This window comes from Uloborus diversus, chromosome 9 (assembly GCF_026930045.1).
Source record: "Uloborus diversus isolate 005 chromosome 9, Udiv.v.3.1, whole genome shotgun sequence".
In the NCBI taxonomy this organism is placed as follows: domain Eukaryota; kingdom Metazoa; phylum Arthropoda; class Arachnida; order Araneae; family Uloboridae; genus Uloborus; species Uloborus diversus.
In genome coordinates, this window is record NC_072739.1 from 81,613,660 (window position 1) to 81,636,034 (window position 22,375).

The window sequence follows — 22,375 nt, forward strand, 5'->3', positions numbered from 1 at the left end:
CGTTCCAAGTGAAAAATAGCTTATTTTCAAAGCGCTGTAGCACAAGTTTGTCACCTCGCATCTTCTTTTCGTTAATGCCATGAGAAAGAACAGTTTTTTTTTTCTTTTAAAATAAGTCTTTCTTTGATGGTGTTCTTTCGAATAAGGATAGAAAAATGAGTTTTAAATTCTGTCTGTCGTAACGAAATGCCATGTTTTAGTTCAGATTACGGGAAATTTTATCACACTGAAAGCCTGAAATTTTAGGAGCTCAATGTACTTTTGGTTGTCAATACATTCTAGTATTTTTATGAATTTGAGTTCATCAACTTTTGTGTAGCATGCATGCAAAGTCGCAAGAAAAACGCAGTGGAGAACCTTTATCCTGGATTTTAGAATGTCATAAATTTTGAACAAAAATGATTCAAAAGCTCTTACTTAGTAATTCTATTGTCAATATATATGCTTTTAATGGGTTATAAATGCAGAGCGTAAATATTGATTTTCTAAAAGATATTGGCATCCAAAGTGGCTGTCATAATCGTTCACATGAAAAATAGCTTATTTTTAATGCGCTGTAGCTCAAGTTTGTCCCTTTGCATCTTCTTTTTGTTGTTACCATTAGAAAGAAGAATTTTTTTAAACAGAAATATTGCATTTTCTTGTAATATTTTAGCGGCCCCTTAACTTCAAAATATTTTAGCGGTCCTGTACAGCCGCACAGTTTGCCACCCCCTAAGCACGGCAGTGTATAAAGTATATCTTTTATACTTTTTGGCTGAACCAGGTTTCTCAAAACGGATAATACTTTTTTCCCCGATACAAGTTAATAAAAAGTTGCCCTTTTATCATTATCATCAGTAATTCTATTTGCTTCAAAATAGAAATCAACTTGAAGTAAATATTCATTGAAATTGTCTTTTTCGTCATAAGAAGGCATTTTACCAGTATGCGAGCGATAAGTTTTACTTATTTCACCAGAAGCCATAACATCACGGCTATGATTCTCTTTCCGACGTCTTTCTCGGAAATTTAATGCAAAAGAAATCTCTTACCAATTTTACGATGAAAATTCTTGATGTAGCATACTAATCTTTTTTACCTCATCGCCATTTGTACTGTACGTACAATAAATGAATATTCGAAAATGCACTTAATTATAAATAGTAATGCATCTTTATTTAACATACAATTCTTCTATCTCTAACTAGCCATTTTCATAATTCCAAACTTCATCTATATCTGTTGCCTTTCATACAATATTATTCAATTGACACCTTATTGCTATTATTATGACAACCAACAAATCTCTTTTTGAAAGATTCGTCTGAACAAGGAAACAAGAAAAAATATTAAATAAATAGAATTGTTATACTGCTACATTTTTAATTTATTGTTTGCTAAATTCCGCTTAAAAAAATAATTATCCTATTTTCTAACTCATGTTTTAGAAATAAATTCTAGAGACGTACCGAGTACTCGGTAACTACTCGGTACTCGGCCTACTCGGCCAATATGCCGAGTACTCGGTACTCGGCCGAATTTTGATCAGATACTCGGCCAATACCGAGTAGTTGCAAAAAATTGAATGTATTAAAATTTACAAAAAAAACTCAAGCATATATAATTTTCTGCAAACATTTACAATTCAAATTTAAATTTTGAGAATAATGAAGTTTGAAATACTTCAATGGAGTAAATCTTGGCTCGAATGTCTCGAAAGTTAATAAAACTTTTTTGTTAAAAATTGTGCAAATATGGAATTTTTGCTACAAACTAAAATTAGTTATAAGATATATAAAAGTACCTTAGCTTTAAAAATAAAAGGAAATAAAACAACGTTAGAAGCACAGTGCAGGATCACTGCAGGCACGTGTTTTGGCGTTACGAGGAATTTCTTTTTCAATGCATAAAATGTGAGCTCGTTGATTTAAAGGCATCCGGCAAAAGTCGAATTTTTTGTCGTATGCCTTTACATTCTTTAGTTCACATGTTATGCCCTGAAAAGACGATCCCTGTAACACAGAAAAACGTGTCTGCAGTGTTCCAGCACATTTGTTTTTTTTTGCTTTTAAAAATTATTTGTGTTTAGTGAACTAGACCTATAATGAATAAATTTGTATAATTTGTTTTAATTCCAATTTGATAAGTCATACCTTTTATTTATTTATTTTTAGTTTAAAAAATATTATTTTTGCAAAATTTTGTAGTTAAATTTCAACAGGAATTTAGTTTAAAAACTATTATATGGACAAGGAGGTCTATACTACTATTTCAATAAGTTCAAAATTCATTGGTGTGTGTCGGTAGTCCTCCTTTCAACATAATTGGTACTGGGAAACTCGGCCGAGTAGTGAAAGGCCGAGTTACTCGGTAACTCGGTACTCGGCCGAGTAGTAAAAGGCCGAGTACTCGGTACTCGGCTACTCGGCCAAAGTGCTACTCGGTACGTCTCTAATAAATTCTATTCCAGTAAATGTAATACCACTGCATCATAAATAATGCTAGGTGAGTGACTTCTTTTTGCATCAGTAGAATGACATTTTTCTTGCAGTTTGCCTGTTACATAAGCCCGGGATCATAATTCAGGTAAAGAATGTTATTTTTATATTGTAACCTTTTTAATTCAACTACACACTGTGAGTACTATTAATTTCTTTATTTTATTTAAAACAAAAATGTTGCCCAAGAGAATGACAGCAATAATGTTACATACCTTTTTTTGAATTTCAAAATTTTAGTCAGAACAGCAGACAAATCATATTAACAAAATATAATACTCAAGGAATCCAAAACAGTGATAATAAACAGTATATTGAAGTACAACAGATAAGAAATTCTGTTTTTTTTATCTATAATACAATTGAACTCATTCCTAGGACAGGAGAATGACATGAAAGCACGGGGACAAACTTTAAAATGATGTGCCCTTGATTATTTAAATAATTAAATTTATTTAAAAAATGCTATTTGACACCTTTAAGTATGCACATATTAGTACTACAGATTAAATTTGTGAAACATCAATATGCAATTTAAAAATAATTTAAGTACATTTCACTCATTTGGAAGAAGAGCGCCTCAATATGAAGAACTGAAATTTTACAGAAGCGTTTGAAGTTGAATTTTTCAGGCAATTTGCATTAAGAAAAGTAAGTTTGCTGTGCTCTCCAGTTGTTAATATTAAAACAAAAAACTGTCAGTATTTTCCAAAGAAGATAACGTTATTTGAAGCCCTTTAAGCGAAAAAAAGAGAAAAATAAAAATTTCGTATTGTGGCACTCTTCTTCCAAACAAGCAATTTGAGGAACGAATTGGAACACACCAAAAGAGTGACTTTCTGGTTATTCAAAAAATGTTGTAGGAAAAAATAAACCAGTTATTATTTTTATAAAAAAAGAATAACACCAGAAAAGTTTTTTTTAAATTATTACAAAAAAAAAGAAGGTCAACAATCCATGTGTTAGGCTCCCGGGACATAATATTGTTAGGATTTTGGAGAATGACCCATTTGTTCCTTCATACTATATTTGTTCCCACTTAATTTCCTTAAATAATGAGCTTTTTGCAACACATATGAAATATGCCAAAGAAACAATATTTGTTTGATCACTTATTGGGAAACTCCAAATAACACTATTAATACTGCAGTATAACAGTATTAATAATTTTAAAAATAACGAATACGGGTATTGTATATTTGGTCCGGTACTGCAATCCCTACCCCTGTTATTTGTAATTAGATTTTTTTTATACGTATCTTTCAAATGATTACCTACTAAATCACAGGGATATAGGGATTATGAATTGTGAAGTCACAACTTACTGCACTCTTTAATGCTTTCTTTTGCTGCAGGTTAATACATTATTTATGAATTGGGGAGAGATTCTTAAGTTTTTCTATTTATGTTTATCATACAATGCAAAAGATTACTTACATCAAAATGGTCTTCACAGCAGTACTTTTTGGTTGTAACCATTTCGTGCTGACACAGTTTGAACCATTTCTTTCTTATATCTTCTCCTCTTCTTGGTACACACAGAAATCTTTTGTTTGGTGTCTGAACTGAAGTTGATGTGCAATGGGGCACAAAGCATCGATAATTTTTTTTTTTTGACTCCAGTAGCCATTATCTAATATACTATCAATTTTCCTCTATTTCTCAATGTAGCACCCAAGAGCAGTGTAATATAGGACACACGCCATATGATGTTACATGCACAGCACTGAAATTCTGAATACCCGTGTGCTTGACTTTTAAAATTAATTAAAAAATAAAGTTGCAGCTATTTCAGGTTTTCTCAAACAACTTTTTTCACTCTATTCTACATGGGAAAAAAGATTAAAAAAGGAAAAAAAAAAACCTATCATTAATGCAAAAATTTTCAATATTGAGAGAGAAATACAGTACAATTTTTTTTTCTTCTCTTCAAATCATATATGGTTTTCATATTTACAATGTAAAATGAAAAAAAGTTTCTTCTTAAATTTATTTATTCATTTGTACGCATGTGGGTTGTTTTCTTAATTTGTTAACTTTAGCATTCAATGCTGTATCTTTCATTTGTGTTACGTTATAGGTGGTGCTCTGCCGATATTTATGACTCTTAAGACTTCAAAGTAACTGTATTTAACATTCAACCATAAATAACATAAAGTTGAAAATAAAGAGGAGGTTTGGCCACTTTCAGACCACTCCGTCTAAGTTAATTATGAGATGAATTTAACCTGCTTACTTATGGCAAAAGTTAACATACTGAGAAAATCACCCATACACTCACTTACAAGTCAATTTGCGCATAGGTCGGGCCTCTACTTCTGGGGAAAGATCAGGAAAGGTTTGCTACTTCCTTTTAGAAGAAGGAAAATGAAGCAGTTTTCAGACTGGAGCACAAAAAGTTTCTTTCTTTTTGTACTTTTCAAAGTTAAGTTATTATCAAAGGTTTATATTAGTTAAGTTATTTTCAAAGGGACTGTCCGACTGTCCCAGTGACACCTCTCTGGGGGAGTGGGGTGACACTGAGAATGGATTTAAGAGATTATGAAAAATATCAATACCGTATTTTCGGGAATAAGCGCCACGGCACATACAAGAAATAAAATTGGCGGCGTGGCACATATAACGGATGCGGAGGATACAGTGTATATTTAATTTTTATTTTCAAGTTTTAAAAAAAGCTCTAAGTTTAAAAAAAGTTAAAAATGCAGCTAATAAATGGCACTACATCGTTTCCCTTCATTTTGCGAAATCCTTAGACCTTCGGCGACAAATAAAGCAAAAAAGGGGGAGGGAAGGTGAGTCAGAGATTGCACAAATTTCACTGAGGAGAGAAACGCTGATCCTTGTGGGCGAGCAAGCCTTACCGCGTCGGAGCGAAGGGGTCAGAAAATCCTTTGACCTCGGGCGACAAATAAAGCAAAGAAAGGGGAGGGAAGGTGAGTCAGCGATTGCACGTGTTTCACTAAGGAGAGAAACGCTGATCTTTGTGGGCGAGCAAGCCTTATCGCGTCGGGGGGAAGGGGCCAGGAAATCCTTTGACCTTGGGCGACAAGTAAAGTAAAGAAGGGGGAGGGAAGGTGAGTCAGCGATTGCACTTGTTTCACTGAGGAGAGAAAAGCTGATCCACGTGAGAGAAAAAGTCTTATCGCATCTGAGCAAAGGGGTCAGGGAGAGGAGGCAGCAAAAGTACTTGTAAGGGAGGGGGATGGATGTCCAGTTTCGTAAAGGGAATTTACCACCCTCCCTTACAAAAGTGGGTTGCCGGGTGAAGCAACCTAATTGAAAACTTGTCTCCCAGCTCTAATTTTAGTACTCACTCACATCGTCTTGTTGCATCTTTTGCTGTCATTCGTGCGTTCTTGGCTTATCTTTTTCACGGATTTTTTTCAGAGTTGCTTTTGAAATGGTTCCTAAGTGATTGAAAAGTCATAATGCAGCCTTTAAGTTTAAGGTAATAAAGGCAGAAGCAATTGGAAATTGTCTTGCTGCCACAGAGTTTGGAATTGATGAGAGGTGCATTTGCCGCTGGAAATCGGATAAATTAACTATCAAAAGCCAATCAAGGGATGCCGAAGGCAAAAAGTGCAAAATGGGGATTTTAAAAAATATTTCATTATTGTTAATTAAAAATGCTAATGAGAAACAAAAAAAAATATTTCTCATTTACATTTAATCCAGTTTTCTTTACTACTGATTGTGCTTTCAAGTTGTTTAATGTAGTATGTGTGCTTATGGAAGGTGGGGGCGCTTAAATTAAAAATTTGTTTTCTTTGAGAATAAATTACGATGAGGTGCTTACAGCAGGTGCAGTGCTTATTCCTGAAAATATGGCTCTTCCATTCTGACAATTTTCTCAAATATGTTTGATTACATGGTCGGATCTCAATAACTCAAATATTCCTTCATCTCGAAGTTTTCCTTGGGTCTCAAACTTTTCAGACTGTCGTGGAAACTTCTCATAACTCAAACGTTTTAGCCGGTCCCTTCAGACTTAGTGTTATTGAGAGTTGATTGTATTTACATACTCAAAAGCAGAATTGTCATTGGGGGGGGGGAGGGGGGTTGCATTGAGGGACACCCTTCTGGGGACAGATACAGAAATGGGTTTAAGAGCTTATGAAAAAATATATATCAATGATTTTTTCAAAAAACCATTTGATTTTAATTTTTATTCTCTGTTTGTAATTAGAATCCTTTTGATGTTTCATAAAAATGGATAATTTCTATCTGAGGTTACTTACATTAAAATGGTCTTCGCAGCAGAACGTACTGCTTGAAACAGAGCCCATTTCCCTGTGACACGCTATGAACCATTTCTTTCTTATTTCTTCTCCTGTTGGTACAGTCAGAAATCTCTTGTTTGGCGTCTGAACTGTAGATGAAGTGCAATGAGGTACAAAGCAGTACTTAGAATATTTTTTTTTCACGCCAGTAGCCATTATCTAATGTACTATGAATTTTCTTCTATTATTCAAAGTAGCACCTGGCAGCAATGTGATCTAGGGATAAAGGTCAAGACTCAGAAATTTCATAAGTGGTCAGTGGTCACTATATCCAGAAAACTTCGTGGCCACAAGTGGCAACGAGTTTTGAAGTACAAAATGCGGTGGAGGATAGTTTCTATTTAGTTTCAGAAAAAAAATTAGTTTATATAAGAACTTTGCACATTCCAAAAGAGAATTATTTAATGCCTATATTTTTTACATTAACATGTATTGTTGAAAATTAAGTCAAAATAGATTGTTGAATTTTTTTCCAGAAAATCGATGAATAAATACGAGATCTGATCGAAAAGTTGCAGGACTTTTGAAATTGTGCGGGAACAGAGAGTGCTAGAGACTTCCGGTTGGCAGCATTGTTTAGAGTAAGTCTTCCCGAGCACAGCTGTTGTTTCATAACATTGATAACCTTCTCCAAACGGAAGTTACAGCTGTTTCACTGAAGCCACTTCTTTGTTTCTAACTTTTTCGTAATGGATAGGAAAGTAGAGCATCGTGTTTGAGTCAAATTTTGCGTGAAATTGGGCAAATCATTTGTGGAAACTTTCCAAATGCTTCAGGACGCTTTCGGTGATGAAGTGATGAGTCGTTCACGGTGTCATGAGTGGTTCAAACGGTTCAAGGAAGGCAGAACTTCAACGACAGATGACCCTCATTCAGGAAGGCCTTCAACTTCAACTAACGATGCTCAAGTGGCCAAAGTGAATGCCCTAGTGCGTTCCAATCGACGTTTAACGATTTGAGAGATGGCAGAGGAGTGCCACATCTCATTTGGGTCATGTCAGGAGATCCTGACCGAAAAATTGGAGATGAGAAGGGTTGCAGCCAAATTCGTTCCATGTCTGATGACAGAGGATCAAAAAGCCCACCGCCTGGAGGTTTGTCAGGAGCTCTTGCAAATGGCCAGTTCCGACGAAAACTTCTTGAAAACCATCATCACAGGTGACGAGAGTTGGGTTTATGGCTACGACGTGGAAACGAAGGTGCAGTCGTCCCAGTGGAAGTCAAAAGGCTCACCAAGACCCAAAAAAGCTCGTCAGGTGAGATCGAACGTCAAAGTGATGATCACTGTTTTCTTTGATTCGAAAGGTGTGATCCATCATGAATTCCTCGCACAAGGTGAAACAGTCAACAGATTTCGCTACCTTGACACCCTGAGAACTTTGCGTCAAAAAATTAGGCAGAAGAGGCCTGAATTGTGGGCGACAGGCAAGTGGTTTCTCCACCATGACAACGCGCTCTGTCACACCGCCCTCCTCATCCGCGATTTTTTGGCCAAAAACAACATGACAACCCTTCCCCAGCCCCCCTATTCACCTGATCTGGCCCCCTGCGACTTCTGGCCCCAAGCTTAAGTACCCGATGAAAGGACAGCGATTTCAGACGATAGAAGAGATTAAAGGAAAAACGTGGGAGCAGCTCAACAGCATCCCCGAAGAAGAGTTTTCCAGGTGCATAGGACAGTGGAAACACCGGTGGGAGAAGTGTATTTCCTCCAGAGGGGAGTACTTTGAAGGTGATAAGTTAGAATAATTGTTAAATGCTTTTGATCAGACCTCGGAAATAAAGGAAATGCCACTGAGAAACTGCATTTTAGATGAAATAGGCATAGTTATTAGTGCATTAGCTTAACACAAGCAATGAAAATAAAATAAATTTTCAGATTAATTTTTACTTAAAAAAAAAATAATAATAAGCCAACCCTCCCCCCCCCCGGTTTATGCTAAAGGTCAAGATTTAAGGTTGCCACTAGCCACATTGTGACTCAGTTTTCAAAATTGGCGACTCCAGGGGCGTAGCTAAGAAGGGGGGTTTTGGGGACAAAACCCCCCCGAAACGTTAGTCTCAAAAAAAAAAGAAAAAAAAAAACGAAGAGAAAAAGAAGTGGGAAGAGAAAGAAAAAAAAAGAAGAAAAAGAAAAAAAATCAAAACTTTTTTTCTAAGTAACAAAGGTCAAAAATTCACTTCGTCCCCCCCCCCCCTCCCAATGCCATTGAAAATCTGCTCCATGTGTGACCCTCAAGCATAAAGACGCCTCCCTCTGCTGAGACAATTTTTCGATAATTGAGTGAAATTTGACACTTAGCTTTAGAAATGAGATTGATTTTTTAAATCCACGTATATGCAGCCTTTCTTTGTCATAGATTCTGCAAATTGTTAAATATGTTTAATTTTATGAGCCGCGCAGTGGGAATATTGCATACAATCGAATCTGTATATTTTGAATTTCACATTAAAGAAAAAAATCGAGATAAAGAGGTTTTGAAATACGGGGGCTCTTTAAGAAACTTTCTATAGAAATTGGAAATATGATGGTGAAAATTTGAAATCAATACTAAAGGCAATACGGGCTCTTGATTAAAATTCCTCTTTATCAGTTTTGTTAGGTATTTATTCTATTATTACATTATTAAGTGCTTTACTGTGAGTTTAAGGAATCATTTTGACAGTAAAAGAAACTTTAAGCATATCTTTTTCAAGAAAAAGTCTTTCATTGCTTTTTGATCTCGGATTTTTTTTTTTTTTGGATTCATTATTTATCCTTTTGAGGTTAGCAATTGCTGCAAATCTAACTTAGCCAGTATTCTATGATTTTCCTTTTTTCATCACTTGAAAGAAACTTATACTTTTTTTTCACTCTTATCATTTCGGTTTTCTAAGGAATCACAATTTTAAGAAAGAGAGCAACCAAAGAACAGTACTAATCCAGATAACAAAGCGAAATGGCTTTTAACTTGAATGACCTTTAACCATGAATTTGAAATGTTCATCTTGCATGTCAAACCTGTGAATTTCACCCCTTTACTCTTCCATTCGTGGGATGCATTTCTCCCTTTTTTCCACTGCCTCCTCTGCTCTTGAAGACAATTCCTCTGTTTCTGAGTTAAAGAAAATGTTTTTGTTTGCTGCTTTAAAGATCATTGGGCTTCGAATCCGAAAATGATAGCATAACTGGAATTCGAGACGATAGAGGTTTTTGTTGGTCTTGTCTCGTGTGTGTCATAGGTCATAGTCAAAACTACCATTGCTAACCAGAGTATCCATTGCAATCACATTGATTTTTCAGCCAGTATTTACTGCGTATTCTTTTGGAAACGTACAGTCTGTTTAAAATAGTACATTCTAAGTGAAAGTTGTTGCATAATGGAGCGAGCAAAGCCGATAACAAGCTTTTTTTAAACCCAAAGAAAAAAATTAAAATGACGAAAAGGATTGCTCTAAAAAGAGAAAGTTAACGTCGTCTGAAGAAAACGAAGTACAGTCTGCAAAGCAGCATTAGTCCCATCGGACCCTTCTGAAGGTAATTTTATTTTAATTCAAAAGAAAAACTGCATTGCATTACATGAATAAAATAGTTAAAAACGAAATGAATCTAGATTATTTCTATTAGCTTGGTTCGGATTAAAAAGTAGAAAATAAAAAAGACTTCTGTTTATAATACCCAAAAATTGCTGTTGCTCTTTCAAATAGATATTTATGTAAATTCTAAAGAGCTAATAAAATTAAAAATAAAGACTTGAGAGGAGAACAGATGGTATGCATTTGAGCGAATAACTTTCTACCGCCTATATTTCTTCCCTAACTTTTTTTATTCAAATTTTATTAACTGCTTTAAAATTAACATAAATGTAAATACATAAAAAGTAACATATAAATATAAGGATATGAAAAGCAATTTCATTTTTTGCAGGTTATAATTCAAGCAGTCTTTTTTATTTCATACTTTTAGTGCAAACCAAGTTAGTAAAAATAAGTCTTTATAGTCTGACCACCGATGAGATTGAAAGTCAAACATCCAGTTTACAGGTGGAAATGGAAGTATCTATTAGCTTTCCGGGATGCCAGCTTTTGTAGATGTGTGTTAGCATCTAAATTAAGCAGTCACTCTGAAATGAACGGAACACGCTGATCAGATGTTTGATTTCCCCCTCATTTGGATAGACTGGTTTTGACAGGACGTTGCTAGAAAATTTCACTTTAAATTAAATGGAGGGAAAAGAAAAAAAAGTTAAATTTTCCATAACATTAAAAAAAAAAAAAATTCTTTTGCTTTTGTTTTGTTTGACACAAGTATCGGAATTGGGGCACCCCATTCTAAAGTATGTAAGATTCACCTCCCTCTTATTTTTTTTCAATACTAAAAAACTTTACACACACACACACACATATATATAAATATATATATATATATATATATATAAAAGAAGACCCCCCCCCCCGAAAGTCGGGTCTAGCTACGCCTCTGGGCGAGTCCAAAAAAATTTCTACAGTCACCAACTCTTTTTGGGGGTTATTTTTATTTTGGATCCCAAGAAAAGAATTCCACACCACTCCAGAGATGCATCAGTACAATAAGGCTGCAGAAAGAAATACAATAAATTGCTTTGTAAGAACGCCTGGAAAATAACACTGCCTCTTAGCAAAGAAAGGGGAAAAGCTGCGAAAAAAAAAGTGGAATGGGGGGGGGGGCAGCAGGCGCCAACATCTCGTATTTCCTTTTAACAGACAATCTACCTGTAATCCTCCAGAAAAAAAGCTGTGGGGGGGGGGAATCGGGAGAGATTATTTTTGACCTGGAAATACAAAAAAGAGAGTGGGTAGCCACGGCAGTGGACCTCGGAGTAAGTACCTTTTTGCGTCTTTCACAACAATTCTGCCTTACGCCTTGTTTTGTGGAGTTCATTTTTTCATGGGAAAGAATATTTTTTTCTTTTAGATTGATGCATTAAAAGAAAGAATAATGGTGAGCAAAAAAAAGAAAATTCACAGACAATGATTTTCAACTGGAAAATATCTTTGTTTTTTGTAGACAAAGACGTAAGCAATAAACCATGTTGTCAGCAAAATGATGAGAGGTAAGTCAATCTAGTATTTTCCAGCGTATAATCCGCAGTTTATCTATTAAAAAAGGCAAGTTTATGAGGTGATTGTTAGTGATTTTTTCCCCCCTTAACACCAACGCATTGATCCTCAATGACCGTATGCTGATTGAATGTTGTTTATATTACAAAGCTTGCATGTTCTTTCTTGCTGCCTGTCTGCATGTTGGTTATTTTACATTGCTTGAATGTTACTCTTACGCAATTCAGGCCATGTAAAAGAAACAAGAATACAGTGAAGGGGGAAGCCATTTGCACAAGATTAGAACGTTTGCTCCTTTGTCTTGTGTCCCAAGTAAGAAGCGTACTATAATCATGATTTCAAGAAGAAATCACTATATTTTAGATTATATTTCAGATAAATTTTGATTATGCCTTCAAAGAAATTACCTTTTCATTTTTAGTTTAGTTGCTCAAATGGTATATTGAATTCAAACTTTATTTTTTTACATCGTATTATACTCCGCCGCAGTTCTTCAGGTCGATTGTAGGACCTGTGGATAATAGGCAGCCCACGGATAATACACAGAAAAATATGGTATTACGTTTTTCGACTTATTTTTCTGAAACAGTTATATGTTTTGTATTTAAATCTTGTGCTGAGAGCATGAAAATATTATTAAAATTGTGGCTCTTTTCAAAAAAAAAGAAACACCATAATGTATGTTTTTACATAACATGTTAAAGGTTGTTCTGATACTATTTGATTCCCAATTAACTGAAACCGCCTTCATTCTGAAAATCGTCCAAATAGGAAAACAAATCAATTAGTTTAAAACTTGTTTTTGACCGTACCCTACTCTTTTTTATCATTTCTTTGCCATAATCAGTGTTCCATTTTGTCCCATAAATACTGTTTTTTAATGAAAAAAAATTCATAAAAGTCCTATACATCATTAAAAACAGAAAGAAAAAAAACTATATTTATATAAAATATATCCTATATTTCTGCTATGATGTGGACGCTAGTACTCGAGATCGATTATGAATACGTTCCATTGAAAATCGTTCAAACAATGGGGGCTGGTTTCTATTTATTTGAATAACAGTTGCAATTTTTTAGTCCTCAATCGCATCAGATTAAAATAATAGCCAGTCCTTCCATTGTTTTCCCTTCATAATCATCCTAACATGGCGGCTGTGTATGAAACGTAGTCGCCATGTTTGGTCATACTCTTAGTTCTAATGCAAAATGTTTTTTTTTTGGGGGGGGGGGGGATATTTTCTTGGTAAATGCCAAATTGTATGTTACTGAAGAGGTTCTTGGGGGGGGGGGGAGGGGGGTTGTAGTTAATTATTTTTAGGGAAAAAAAACAATTTTAATTATTGAAGAAATTCAAATTTAGATGTTTGTCTAATATTTTTTAAATTCCTTTCATTAAACTAGTTATCTGAGAACTGCATGTTGATTTTTACTGCCATGGCATTTGCAGCGATTTACAAAAAGATTTTAAAGGAACTTGTTACTTTTTTATTTTTTTGGAGGGGGGGGGGGATTCTTTTCATTTTTTATTTCCACTGTGGGACCATAGTATTGTGTACACTACTTAATTTTTAGTAATGATTTTTTTTTCTTATGGAACTTTAAAATGGGTGGAATGAACCATTTGCTTCAGGAGCCCTCAACCTTCACCCAATACCTCGTATATTTCCATGATTAATATACTTTATATTTCTTTTTAACATTCCTTAAGCATCACTTTCATAATATTTGTTAGTTCCCATCAAGAATTTAAAATAAAAAATACAAATTTAAATCCCTCCACCCCATTCTCCTAACAGAGCGCTGTTTTCAAAACAAAACTGGTAAAACTGGTGGCCACCAAGTTTTTTGAGTCTAGTGGCCATTGGCCACTTGAAAATTTTCTGAATCTTGAGGTCCAATTTATGCTACATTTTATTATTTTTTTTTAAGTTTGCGTTGAGATAAAGTCATCAATTTCTGCTTTTGGAACTCCGTCTAATCTCATCTTGTGTATGATCAAATATAGCGACTACGTCAAAAACTAAGTTAACATTTTTTGACTCTGTCGAATAAAAATAACTATAAAATAAAATCCTCATGAAACTACAACAGATGAATTGAATATAATTTTTAGCACATTAGCGTCCAAAGCAATGAGGAGAAGATATAATATTAAGTACAGCCAAACCCCGTTTACACGAACTCGCTTAACGCGAATTTTCACTTAGAGCGAAATAAATGCCATTCCCTCTCATATAAAGCTACAAATTATTGTTAAATCAATCACTAAACATGAAGAGGATTTAGACGAAATTTCGCACAAGACGGAGAAAATTTTAAGTTCTTGAAGAAAAAAGGGAAAAGAAAAAAGAAAATCCTCATATTTTACAAGAAATTACTTTCGAAAGTCGAAAGATCTGCATTTAAATGCAAGCGACATGGATGGCAGCGAGAAAATTCCTTACCTTGTGTAGGAAAATCAGGAAAACCACGTTGTTCAAGAAAGTACTAAGTTTAGCTGTAGACTAGATGCTTACAGTAAAAAAGCTTGGATGAACAGTGAAATACTCGACAAGTGGCTGACAAACCTAGATGTAATATTTCATCGTGAAAAGAAAAAAAATGTCTAATTCTGGACACTTGTTCTGCCCATGTAGAGGTTTAAGGTCTAAAAGCAATAAAGTGTTTTTTTTATCCGTCAACATTGCAGCGAAAATTCAGTCTTGAGATCAAGGAAAAATCAGATGTTTGAAAATGCACCATCATAGAGAACTAGTCTGAATAGCCATTGCCTCTGTTTCGAATTACTTGTGTTTCTTACTTAAATTATAAACATAAATGCTTGGGTGTAAATTTTTGTACAAAAGTACTTGGTTCCTATATTTTCTGAGACACAAGAACAAAAACAATTGCCTGCTTACATAAAATCCGGTAAACATGGAAATCGGTTAACGCGAAATATTTTGGTGCTTGTGTTAACGAGGTTTGACTGTATAAAAACTTTCATTTTTCAAGAACATTATTTGTAACAGTCAAAAAAAAAAAAAAAGATTTTCAGCACATTGTGTTATTTTTATTAGTTTGCAGTTAAATAAACATCCAATTAGCCAGTTCTTTTGGAAACTTATGAACTTGTTTGTCAACTTTGATCTTCCTCATTTGATATTGTTAATTAGTTAGCTGTTAATCACGAGGTTCGTTCTTTTGTGGCGAAAGAGTTACCTAGAGCATAGAGAAGAATGGGGAAACTTGATTTCATTAATCCACTGCTTAGTCCCCAAAGTTGTAAATTCTATGAGGTCTTCTCCCTCTTTAAGGAGATGGCAGTTCCAAGCATACAACCAAAGCGACAAATTGTATTCCCTCCTGTTGAGTTAGATGTGTAATTCCAGTTGACCCCATGAATTTTTTTCTTGGGAACTAAAAGGGGGAAAAAAAGTTGGCGACTGAAGAATTTTTTGCAGGTTGCCATTTTCTCAAACTAGGTTGCTAGTGGTGACCATGAGTCTTGACCTTTATCTAGGGAGTGTAACAATGCTGTGATTTTTAATGTCCACTTGACTATAAAGCTTAAAATTAATAAAACAATTAAAGTTGTACTGATCTAAAGTTTTCCTAAACAACTATTTTCATTCCTACTCTACATGGAAAGAAAAAGATCGGAAAATGTAACAACCCCATCATTAATGTTATAATTTTAATATTTAACAAGGGAAAAAAAATAATTATTTTTCAAATCATTGAAGTTGGATACTAAATTACATAAAATATAAAAAAGTAGCTTCTTTCATTTTTTTATTTAATCATCTTTCAAACAAATCTTTTTTATCATCTAACTTGGATTGCCATTGAGAACAGCATGCCTTCCATTATTAGTTGCCACAAAGGATAAAAAGTGGCCTGGGCATTGTAGAAACTAAACAATGTGCTTCGAGGCAGTGGCGAATCTAGACGATCATTTTGGGAGGGGCCACTCGAAATTTTGGAGCACTCTCCAGAAATTTTATTAAAATGACGTTTTAAAAACTGAGTTTATGCTATCTTTAGAAACGTTAGGTGAGGGAGTGAATTAAGGAATCTCTCTTAAAAATATTTCGAAATTGAAATTTCCGAGCAATTTTTGAAATTTAGGGTTCTAAAAATGCATTTAGGCTATTTTTTATGATGTGAGAAGAAAAGTAAGGGTGATGACCCTAAAATACTTTGGAAAAATCAAGCTTAGAAATCGAAATATTCGGCCGTTACATGAGAAGTTAGGAGAGATGTATAGGTGCTCTTAAATCTCTTCTACTCTCGAGCCTAAGAATGCCTCTTTAGCCGATGTTTGCTGATATTAAAAGGAGAGTAAGGGTGCCTGAAAATATTTTGCCATTGAGACTAAAAATCCAATTTTAAGTTATATTTGGACATATTAGGGAAAGGGATGGAAGATTCATGACCCTTCAAAAATCTCATTTTAAAGCTAGCATCAAAGCTATTAACGAGGGAAGGCTCCTATCAGGAAATTGTTTGTAATCAAAGCTCCAAAAAACACCATTTAAGCCGCTTTTAGGCAAGTTAAGGGATGAGGGCTGGGTAAACTAATCTCCGTTGGAAAAATTTCCAAGTTGATGTCCTAAACTGCAATTTTTAATTACTTTTCATAACATTTGTGGAAGAACATGTGATAAAGGGGGAAAAGTTTCAAAATTAGAGCCAAAAAAACGCAAATTTAGGCTCTGTTTGGTGTCGTGAGCAACAGGTGTAACTTAGATCGTCCAAGTGTCTAAAGTTGGAATGAAGAAATAATGTAAACGATGGTGCAAAATTTTGGAAAGTAAAGTCTTTTAAAGTAAAACTCATCAGTTAAGCTTTGTTATTATTATTTTCTTTTTCTTAAAAAGTTCTTGCAATCACAATGTTTTGGGAGGGGCCATGGCCCTTCCTCTAAATCTGCCCCTGCTTCGAGGGGCCTTTCACTTTGGGAACGCTACTGATAAGCCACTGCTGAATTCCTATAATCACTTCCTTATACTCCTTGCCTCAGGGTTTGCATCCCCATTTATTCAATAATGGTGGGCTGTTTACACTAGTTTCCAGCGAATAATACTGGCTATCATTTTTCCTACTTTCCTTTCATGAAAAGGAAAGTGTTTCCTTGTCCAATTGACATGTCTTTTAAGATAATTCTCACTCTTCTCTTTCAGCCAGATAAATGTAAAGTTCGCCCTGCATTTTATAATCTTTCATTCAAATTCAAGTTTTTAATACCAGTGCTTTTATGTTTGGAATTAGAATTTAGCAGGTGCAGTGGAGTGCCACAAATTCACCGGCCTAAAATCCGGCAACATCTGGAATCCCCCCCCCCCCCCCCGTTTTTTTTGCGCTGCAAATTCATTTTTTATTTTAATTTTATTTCAGTCTATAATAATCTAAATCGTGATTATTTGTTGAAACAGTTGTTTTTGCACATAATTCGTGAATAATATGTTCTGTTTTATGATTATGCATTATACGCAAGATGAGTATTTTTTTGGTCCGAAAAATACAATTGTTTTTTTAGCTCAATATACTTTGTATTGTGTACTACTAAAAACATAATGAGAAATATTGAAAACCGAAATCAGATGCTAAAAGATTGCTGCAGATTTACAGCAAAACGCTAATATTTTGCGTGAAACGGGGCATCAAAGAAATGCAAAAATATGACAAATTCAGCATGTAAAAGCCAAATGTAGATGATTTTGGACATTTCAATTGAAAACAAATGATTTAACTATTGAAAATAAATACCAAGTGCTTTCAAACTGGCTGTTTATTGGTTTTTGTTTTCTTATGGCGGTGGTTACTCCAAGAGCAACTTTTGGATTAAAAAGTTTTAAGTTACAGCTAGTAACAGCTGAAAGAATTAGTTATTATATTTTTTTTTAAAATGATTCTAAACTATTCAATTGTGCTAGGAAGTAAATTATGAATGTTTCGAAGTTTTTATTGTTGCAACAATAAGATGTTTGAGCCCAGGAATAACAGTATATATATCCTACGACTATATCCACTAATGATTTGAAGCGATAACATACCTTTTAGTTTAGAAAAAATGCAATTTTCTCAAAAAAGTTTTTTTAAAAAAAACCCTGCCCTTTTTTTAAACCCGGAGGAAGCTCTGAATAAACTATTGTAGGAAATCAAATAATTTTGAAAATAAATCACAAAGCTGCTGAGACTAATGAAAAATGTAAAGGCTATTATTATTATTTTGGTTCTTTGCTAAGAAATTTCTTTTAACATGAATGACCAAAAATGTATGAGGACCAGTCAAAATCTGTCTGTGGACCGCTGCTAGTTGGCTGAACTACTGGTTGAGGATCGCTGATCTAGTGGATAGGGTTGCTGTCTTTCAGTAACGTAACCTAGGCATGAAGCATGGAAAGAAACAAGAACCTATCACTTCATATGTGCAATATATATCACCCCTGAGGGCCCCTTGTTCCTATCACGCAGTGACTAACCAGGCTTGCTATATACAGAAACCCTAAGCTTTCAACTCGCTTTGTTGGAGAAAGTATCTTGATCAAAAAAATTTTTCAACTCCTGCCTATCAGTACTTAAAAATGGATCCACTTTTTGAAAAATCTAAATTGCAAGCAGTTAAACTACTAAAGTATAATAACTTTTATATAACTATTTAAGTTTGCTTAGATGAAAATTATTTGAGTTTTTTGGTTCTAGTTATTAATGAGAAGCACAAGCAGAGACATTTTTGCCATCCCTACAGGCATATTTCACATACTGAAAGTCGAAAATAGGCTGCAAAAACTTAGTCTTAAGCTAATTTTCATGCTTTGTTTTTCACATAAGCTTTGAATGATGGAAGATAGCGAGAAAAAATGAACAGAACTTTTTAAAAATATTATACTTGACTGTTTTAAGCTTTTTAAAAATTTAAAATGTCAAACATTCTTGAGGTTAAAAAAATCTAAATATTACACATCTTATCTTACCCCACCATCTTCCATCTCATGCTTACTAGAAAACCACGTTATAGTGTAACAATGGAAAACAATTAAATAAGTAGCAATCGAGCGAGAATAGTAAAACATGTTTTTGGACCTAAAAATTATTTTTCCTTGTGTCCATTTTAACGAAATATGGGGTCTTATAGTCTCCTAATTTTTCATTCTAAATGCAAAAGTTAATGAAATATAATGAAACCAAAGAGCATTGTGTCATCTAAAATTTGAAGATAGAAAGAAAAAAAGAAAGTTTCTGACAATTAAAAAAAAACTAAAGATTATGTGTTTGAACAACTAAAAAAGCGTAGAAGGTAGCATGCCAATTAGGTATGAGTGAATTTTCCACACATACAATTAAAAGTCAAGAAAAGGAAATCCATAAAAGAGCACCGAGCAGTATCTTAGTAAAATGAAAAAAAATTATGAAAATGGAAGCTGCTCTTGTGTTGTGAATTAAACAAGGCTCTTGTGTTTTTATAGTAAACTAGTTGCAAAGCCAAGTGACGTACCTATACGGGAAAAGTACTAAAAGTTATACGTACATCAAAATGATCTTCACAGCAACAAAAGTTACTCATGGGCGAACAAATCCCTGTTCTATTACATGCTTTGAACCACCTTTCAGAAGCTTTTTGGTCTTTGGAAGGTCGAGGTACTGGAAAATATCTTTTAGATGGCCGAGTAACTGTTGATGTTTTGCAATGCGGTACGAAACAAACCCGATATCTTTTAGATTTAGATTCAACACTGGCCATCATCCAATGTTACATAATAAATTGCTCACAGCATAACAGAGAAATATGAGAACAAAATTTCAAAACCGTACGCCAGGCACCTCACATAATCATAATAGAGAAAAGACTTCACACTCCTTTTCAGGGAGTAAAGTGTATAAACCTACAAAGTGTAAAAACCTATCTATCTAGAGACTGACGTTTTCAAAAATAAAAAAAATTCGATAAACAAGGCAAAAGTAGAACGAGCGTAGCCTACGAGGCAGAGTTGCAGGATAGATTGATTAAATGATTCACAATATTAAGGAGAGGAGAAGACTAGAACTCTTTTCTTTCAACTTTTCGAGCGGTAGCTACCAGTTGGTTGATCACGTGACAGCCAATGATCACAGGCTTCAAACAACCAATCAACAGCTTAAAACGGTAACCGATTGATCATAGAACGATGCGGTTAATAACCGGCTGAGATCGTCGAACGCAGCCTAAGGAATAAGACTTTATTTCTGATGTAATCAATAAACTTCTATGCTATCCTAGATTTTTAAATAATCAATAAATAACTCAGATATTTTGACGGTAATATTTAAAATTTTTGTTAAGGTTGCGTTCGACGAGCACGACCGGAGCGACCAGTTAGTTAATCACGTGACAACTAATGATCACGTGCTCCAATCCACCAATCAACAGCTTAAAATGGTAACCGGTGAGGTAACCGATAGATGATAGAGCGCTGCGGTTTACTCGGTTACTTACCGGTCGACCGGTGAGGTTCGTCGAGCGCAACCTATCAATGACTAATGGAATGTAATCGTAATCGGCATTTCTTTCAGTTTGTAGTTTCTTATTTTAAAAAGGATTTTTTCTTGAAAACTTCTAACTTTTCGATGGGAAGAGGAAGAAAAAGACACTTTCGTCACAAGAAAAAATCTGATTTCAATAATTCAGATAATCAAGTAAGTGGTATTGCTCTATTTTGTTCGTCATCATGACGAAACCTCTTTTCCCGCGAATCGCGTAAATAAACTTAGTTGCCATGTGTTGGCTGTGGTAGTACTGATTCAAGTTTCGTTTCTGAATTCGATTCAACTTTCATAATGGTTTAGCTATAGTTTGTGTTGAAAAATAGTTTGTGTTGAAAATCTAAAAGGTTACTATTTCATCATTAAATCATTTTTCCAAATTGTTTTGAAATGGCTAGCGTGAAAGAAATGCCTGCCGGTAACAAAGCAGAATATTTGAGTACTCAATCAATGCTCGAAACGCAACGAAAGTTGTACAAGTCTGTAGATTTGTCCAAATTGCCTGATAAGGGGATTAAAATTAAAAATAAAATTGAAGAATTAGAAGAAAGTCTGAAAAAGCTAATGATTGGAAAAGAAAAATCATCTGCTGATGAACATGGAAAAGAAAAAGCATTTTCTTCTGTTAAAATTCGAAGTGAAAAAGCATCTTCAGCTGATGAACATGGGAAAGAAAAAGCGTCTTCTACTGATGAACATGTAAGAGAAAAAGCATCGCCTGCTGATGAACATGGAAGAGAAAATGCATCTGCTGATAAACCAAGTGCTCTTTCAAGGGGTGCTTGTGAAACTTTTGATCTAACCGATTCCTCAGGTCTCACTGCTAAAACAAAATGTGTGCCCAAGTTTGGAATTACTAATGACACTTTACTTACATTTAGTGACTTAAATAAGATTACTTCAAATTCTGTGCTGAACAATTTTGTAACTGGTTCACCTTCTTTCAAAAATTGGCGAGGACAGGAAAACAAGAAAGGTATAAAGCTGACGGAGGCAAAACCTTTGCTAGAGACTCAAAATAAAAAATCATTGTTTACATCTTCTATTTCCAGTTGTACTTCTCGTACCGTCTCTGCCGAATCTGTCGTAAAATTGCATAATTCTATTGCAACTTATCCAGAGGACGCTGAGGAAGAATGTGAGCCTGTTGATTTGAAAACAACTCTGATGACTCATCAAAAGAAGGCTTTGGCTTGGCTAATTTGGAGAGAAGCCCAGCAGCCTAGTGGTGGCATTCTTGCCGATGATATGGGATTGGGGAAAACTCTAACTCTTATAGCATTAATTGTGAAACAGAAAGAATTAAATAACTTTTCAACTGCATGTTTGGACCGCAATTTAAATGTTTGTTGTGGTACATTAATCATTGCTCCAGCTAGTATTATTCATCAGTGGGAGGATGAGATAATAAAACATTGTGAAAGTGATTGTTTAACCGTTTTGTTGTATCATGGAACTAAGCGTCCCCAAAATAAGAAAGATGTGATAGTTAATGATGTGGTTATAACTACGTATTCTACATTACTAGTTGAATTTAAGAAGGAAAAATCTCCTGTTTTCCAACTAAAGTGGGAAAGAATCATACTAGATGAAGCACATAGTATAAAGAATTATGCATCTCAAACCTCACAAGCGGTGTTCAACCTTAAAAGCTTTCGGAAGTGGGCTGTTACTGGAACTCCCATTCACAACAACTTTAAGGATATGTTCTCGCTGTTCAAATTTCTTGAGTTTTCGCCTTTTGATAATTTAAAGATGTTTAAAGATTTGGTTGAAAATGATTCTGATGAAAGTAAGAAGAGAAGGAATTTATTGATGAAAAGTATCCTTCTGCGTCGGACTAAAACTCAAAGAGATGATGGTGGGCAACCACTTATTGACATGAAGAAAAAAGCTATTATTATTAAATACATTGAATTGTCTGCTGAAGAAAAAGAGGTATATGAGAAATTGAACGAAAAAGTTAAAGAAAAAGTGAACAAACATTTCTCAAAACTAAAAGATTCTGGGAAAGGAACTAGAAAT

At 34.5% G+C, this 22,375-nt stretch overlaps 2 protein-coding genes across 5 annotated transcripts in view; one reads left to right on the forward strand and one right to left on the reverse strand.

The window, feature by feature from the left end:
- Positions 1-19,604, reverse strand: part of LOC129229325 (cellular tumor antigen p53-like) — a 78,255-nt gene extending 58,651 nt beyond the window's left edge. Inside the window, exons 1-2 of one of the 4 annotated variants that reach the window (XM_054863615.1) lie at positions 19,359-19,496; positions 3,918-4,305 (exon numbers count right to left, since the gene is read on the reverse strand). In XM_054863615.1, coding sequence (XP_054719590.1) covers positions 3,918-3,959 — 42 coding nt within the window. In that variant the 5' untranslated portion in view covers positions 3,960-4,305; positions 19,359-19,496. Of the gene's footprint in view, positions 1-3,917; positions 4,306-6,721; positions 6,841-19,358 lie in introns of those variants that run through there. The other 3 variants (XM_054863616.1, XM_054863612.1, XM_054863614.1) reach the window with 3 other exon arrangements.
- A 767-nt stretch (positions 19,605-20,371) lies between these two features.
- Positions 20,372-22,375, forward strand: part of LOC129230650 (RNA cytosine-C(5)-methyltransferase NSUN2-like) — a 60,265-nt gene continuing 58,261 nt past the window's right edge. Inside the window, exon 1 of the mRNA XM_054865067.1 lies at positions 20,372-20,503. Coding sequence (XP_054721042.1) covers positions 20,435-20,503 — 69 coding nt within the window. The 5' untranslated portion in view covers positions 20,372-20,434. The remainder of the gene's footprint in view (positions 20,504-22,375) is intronic.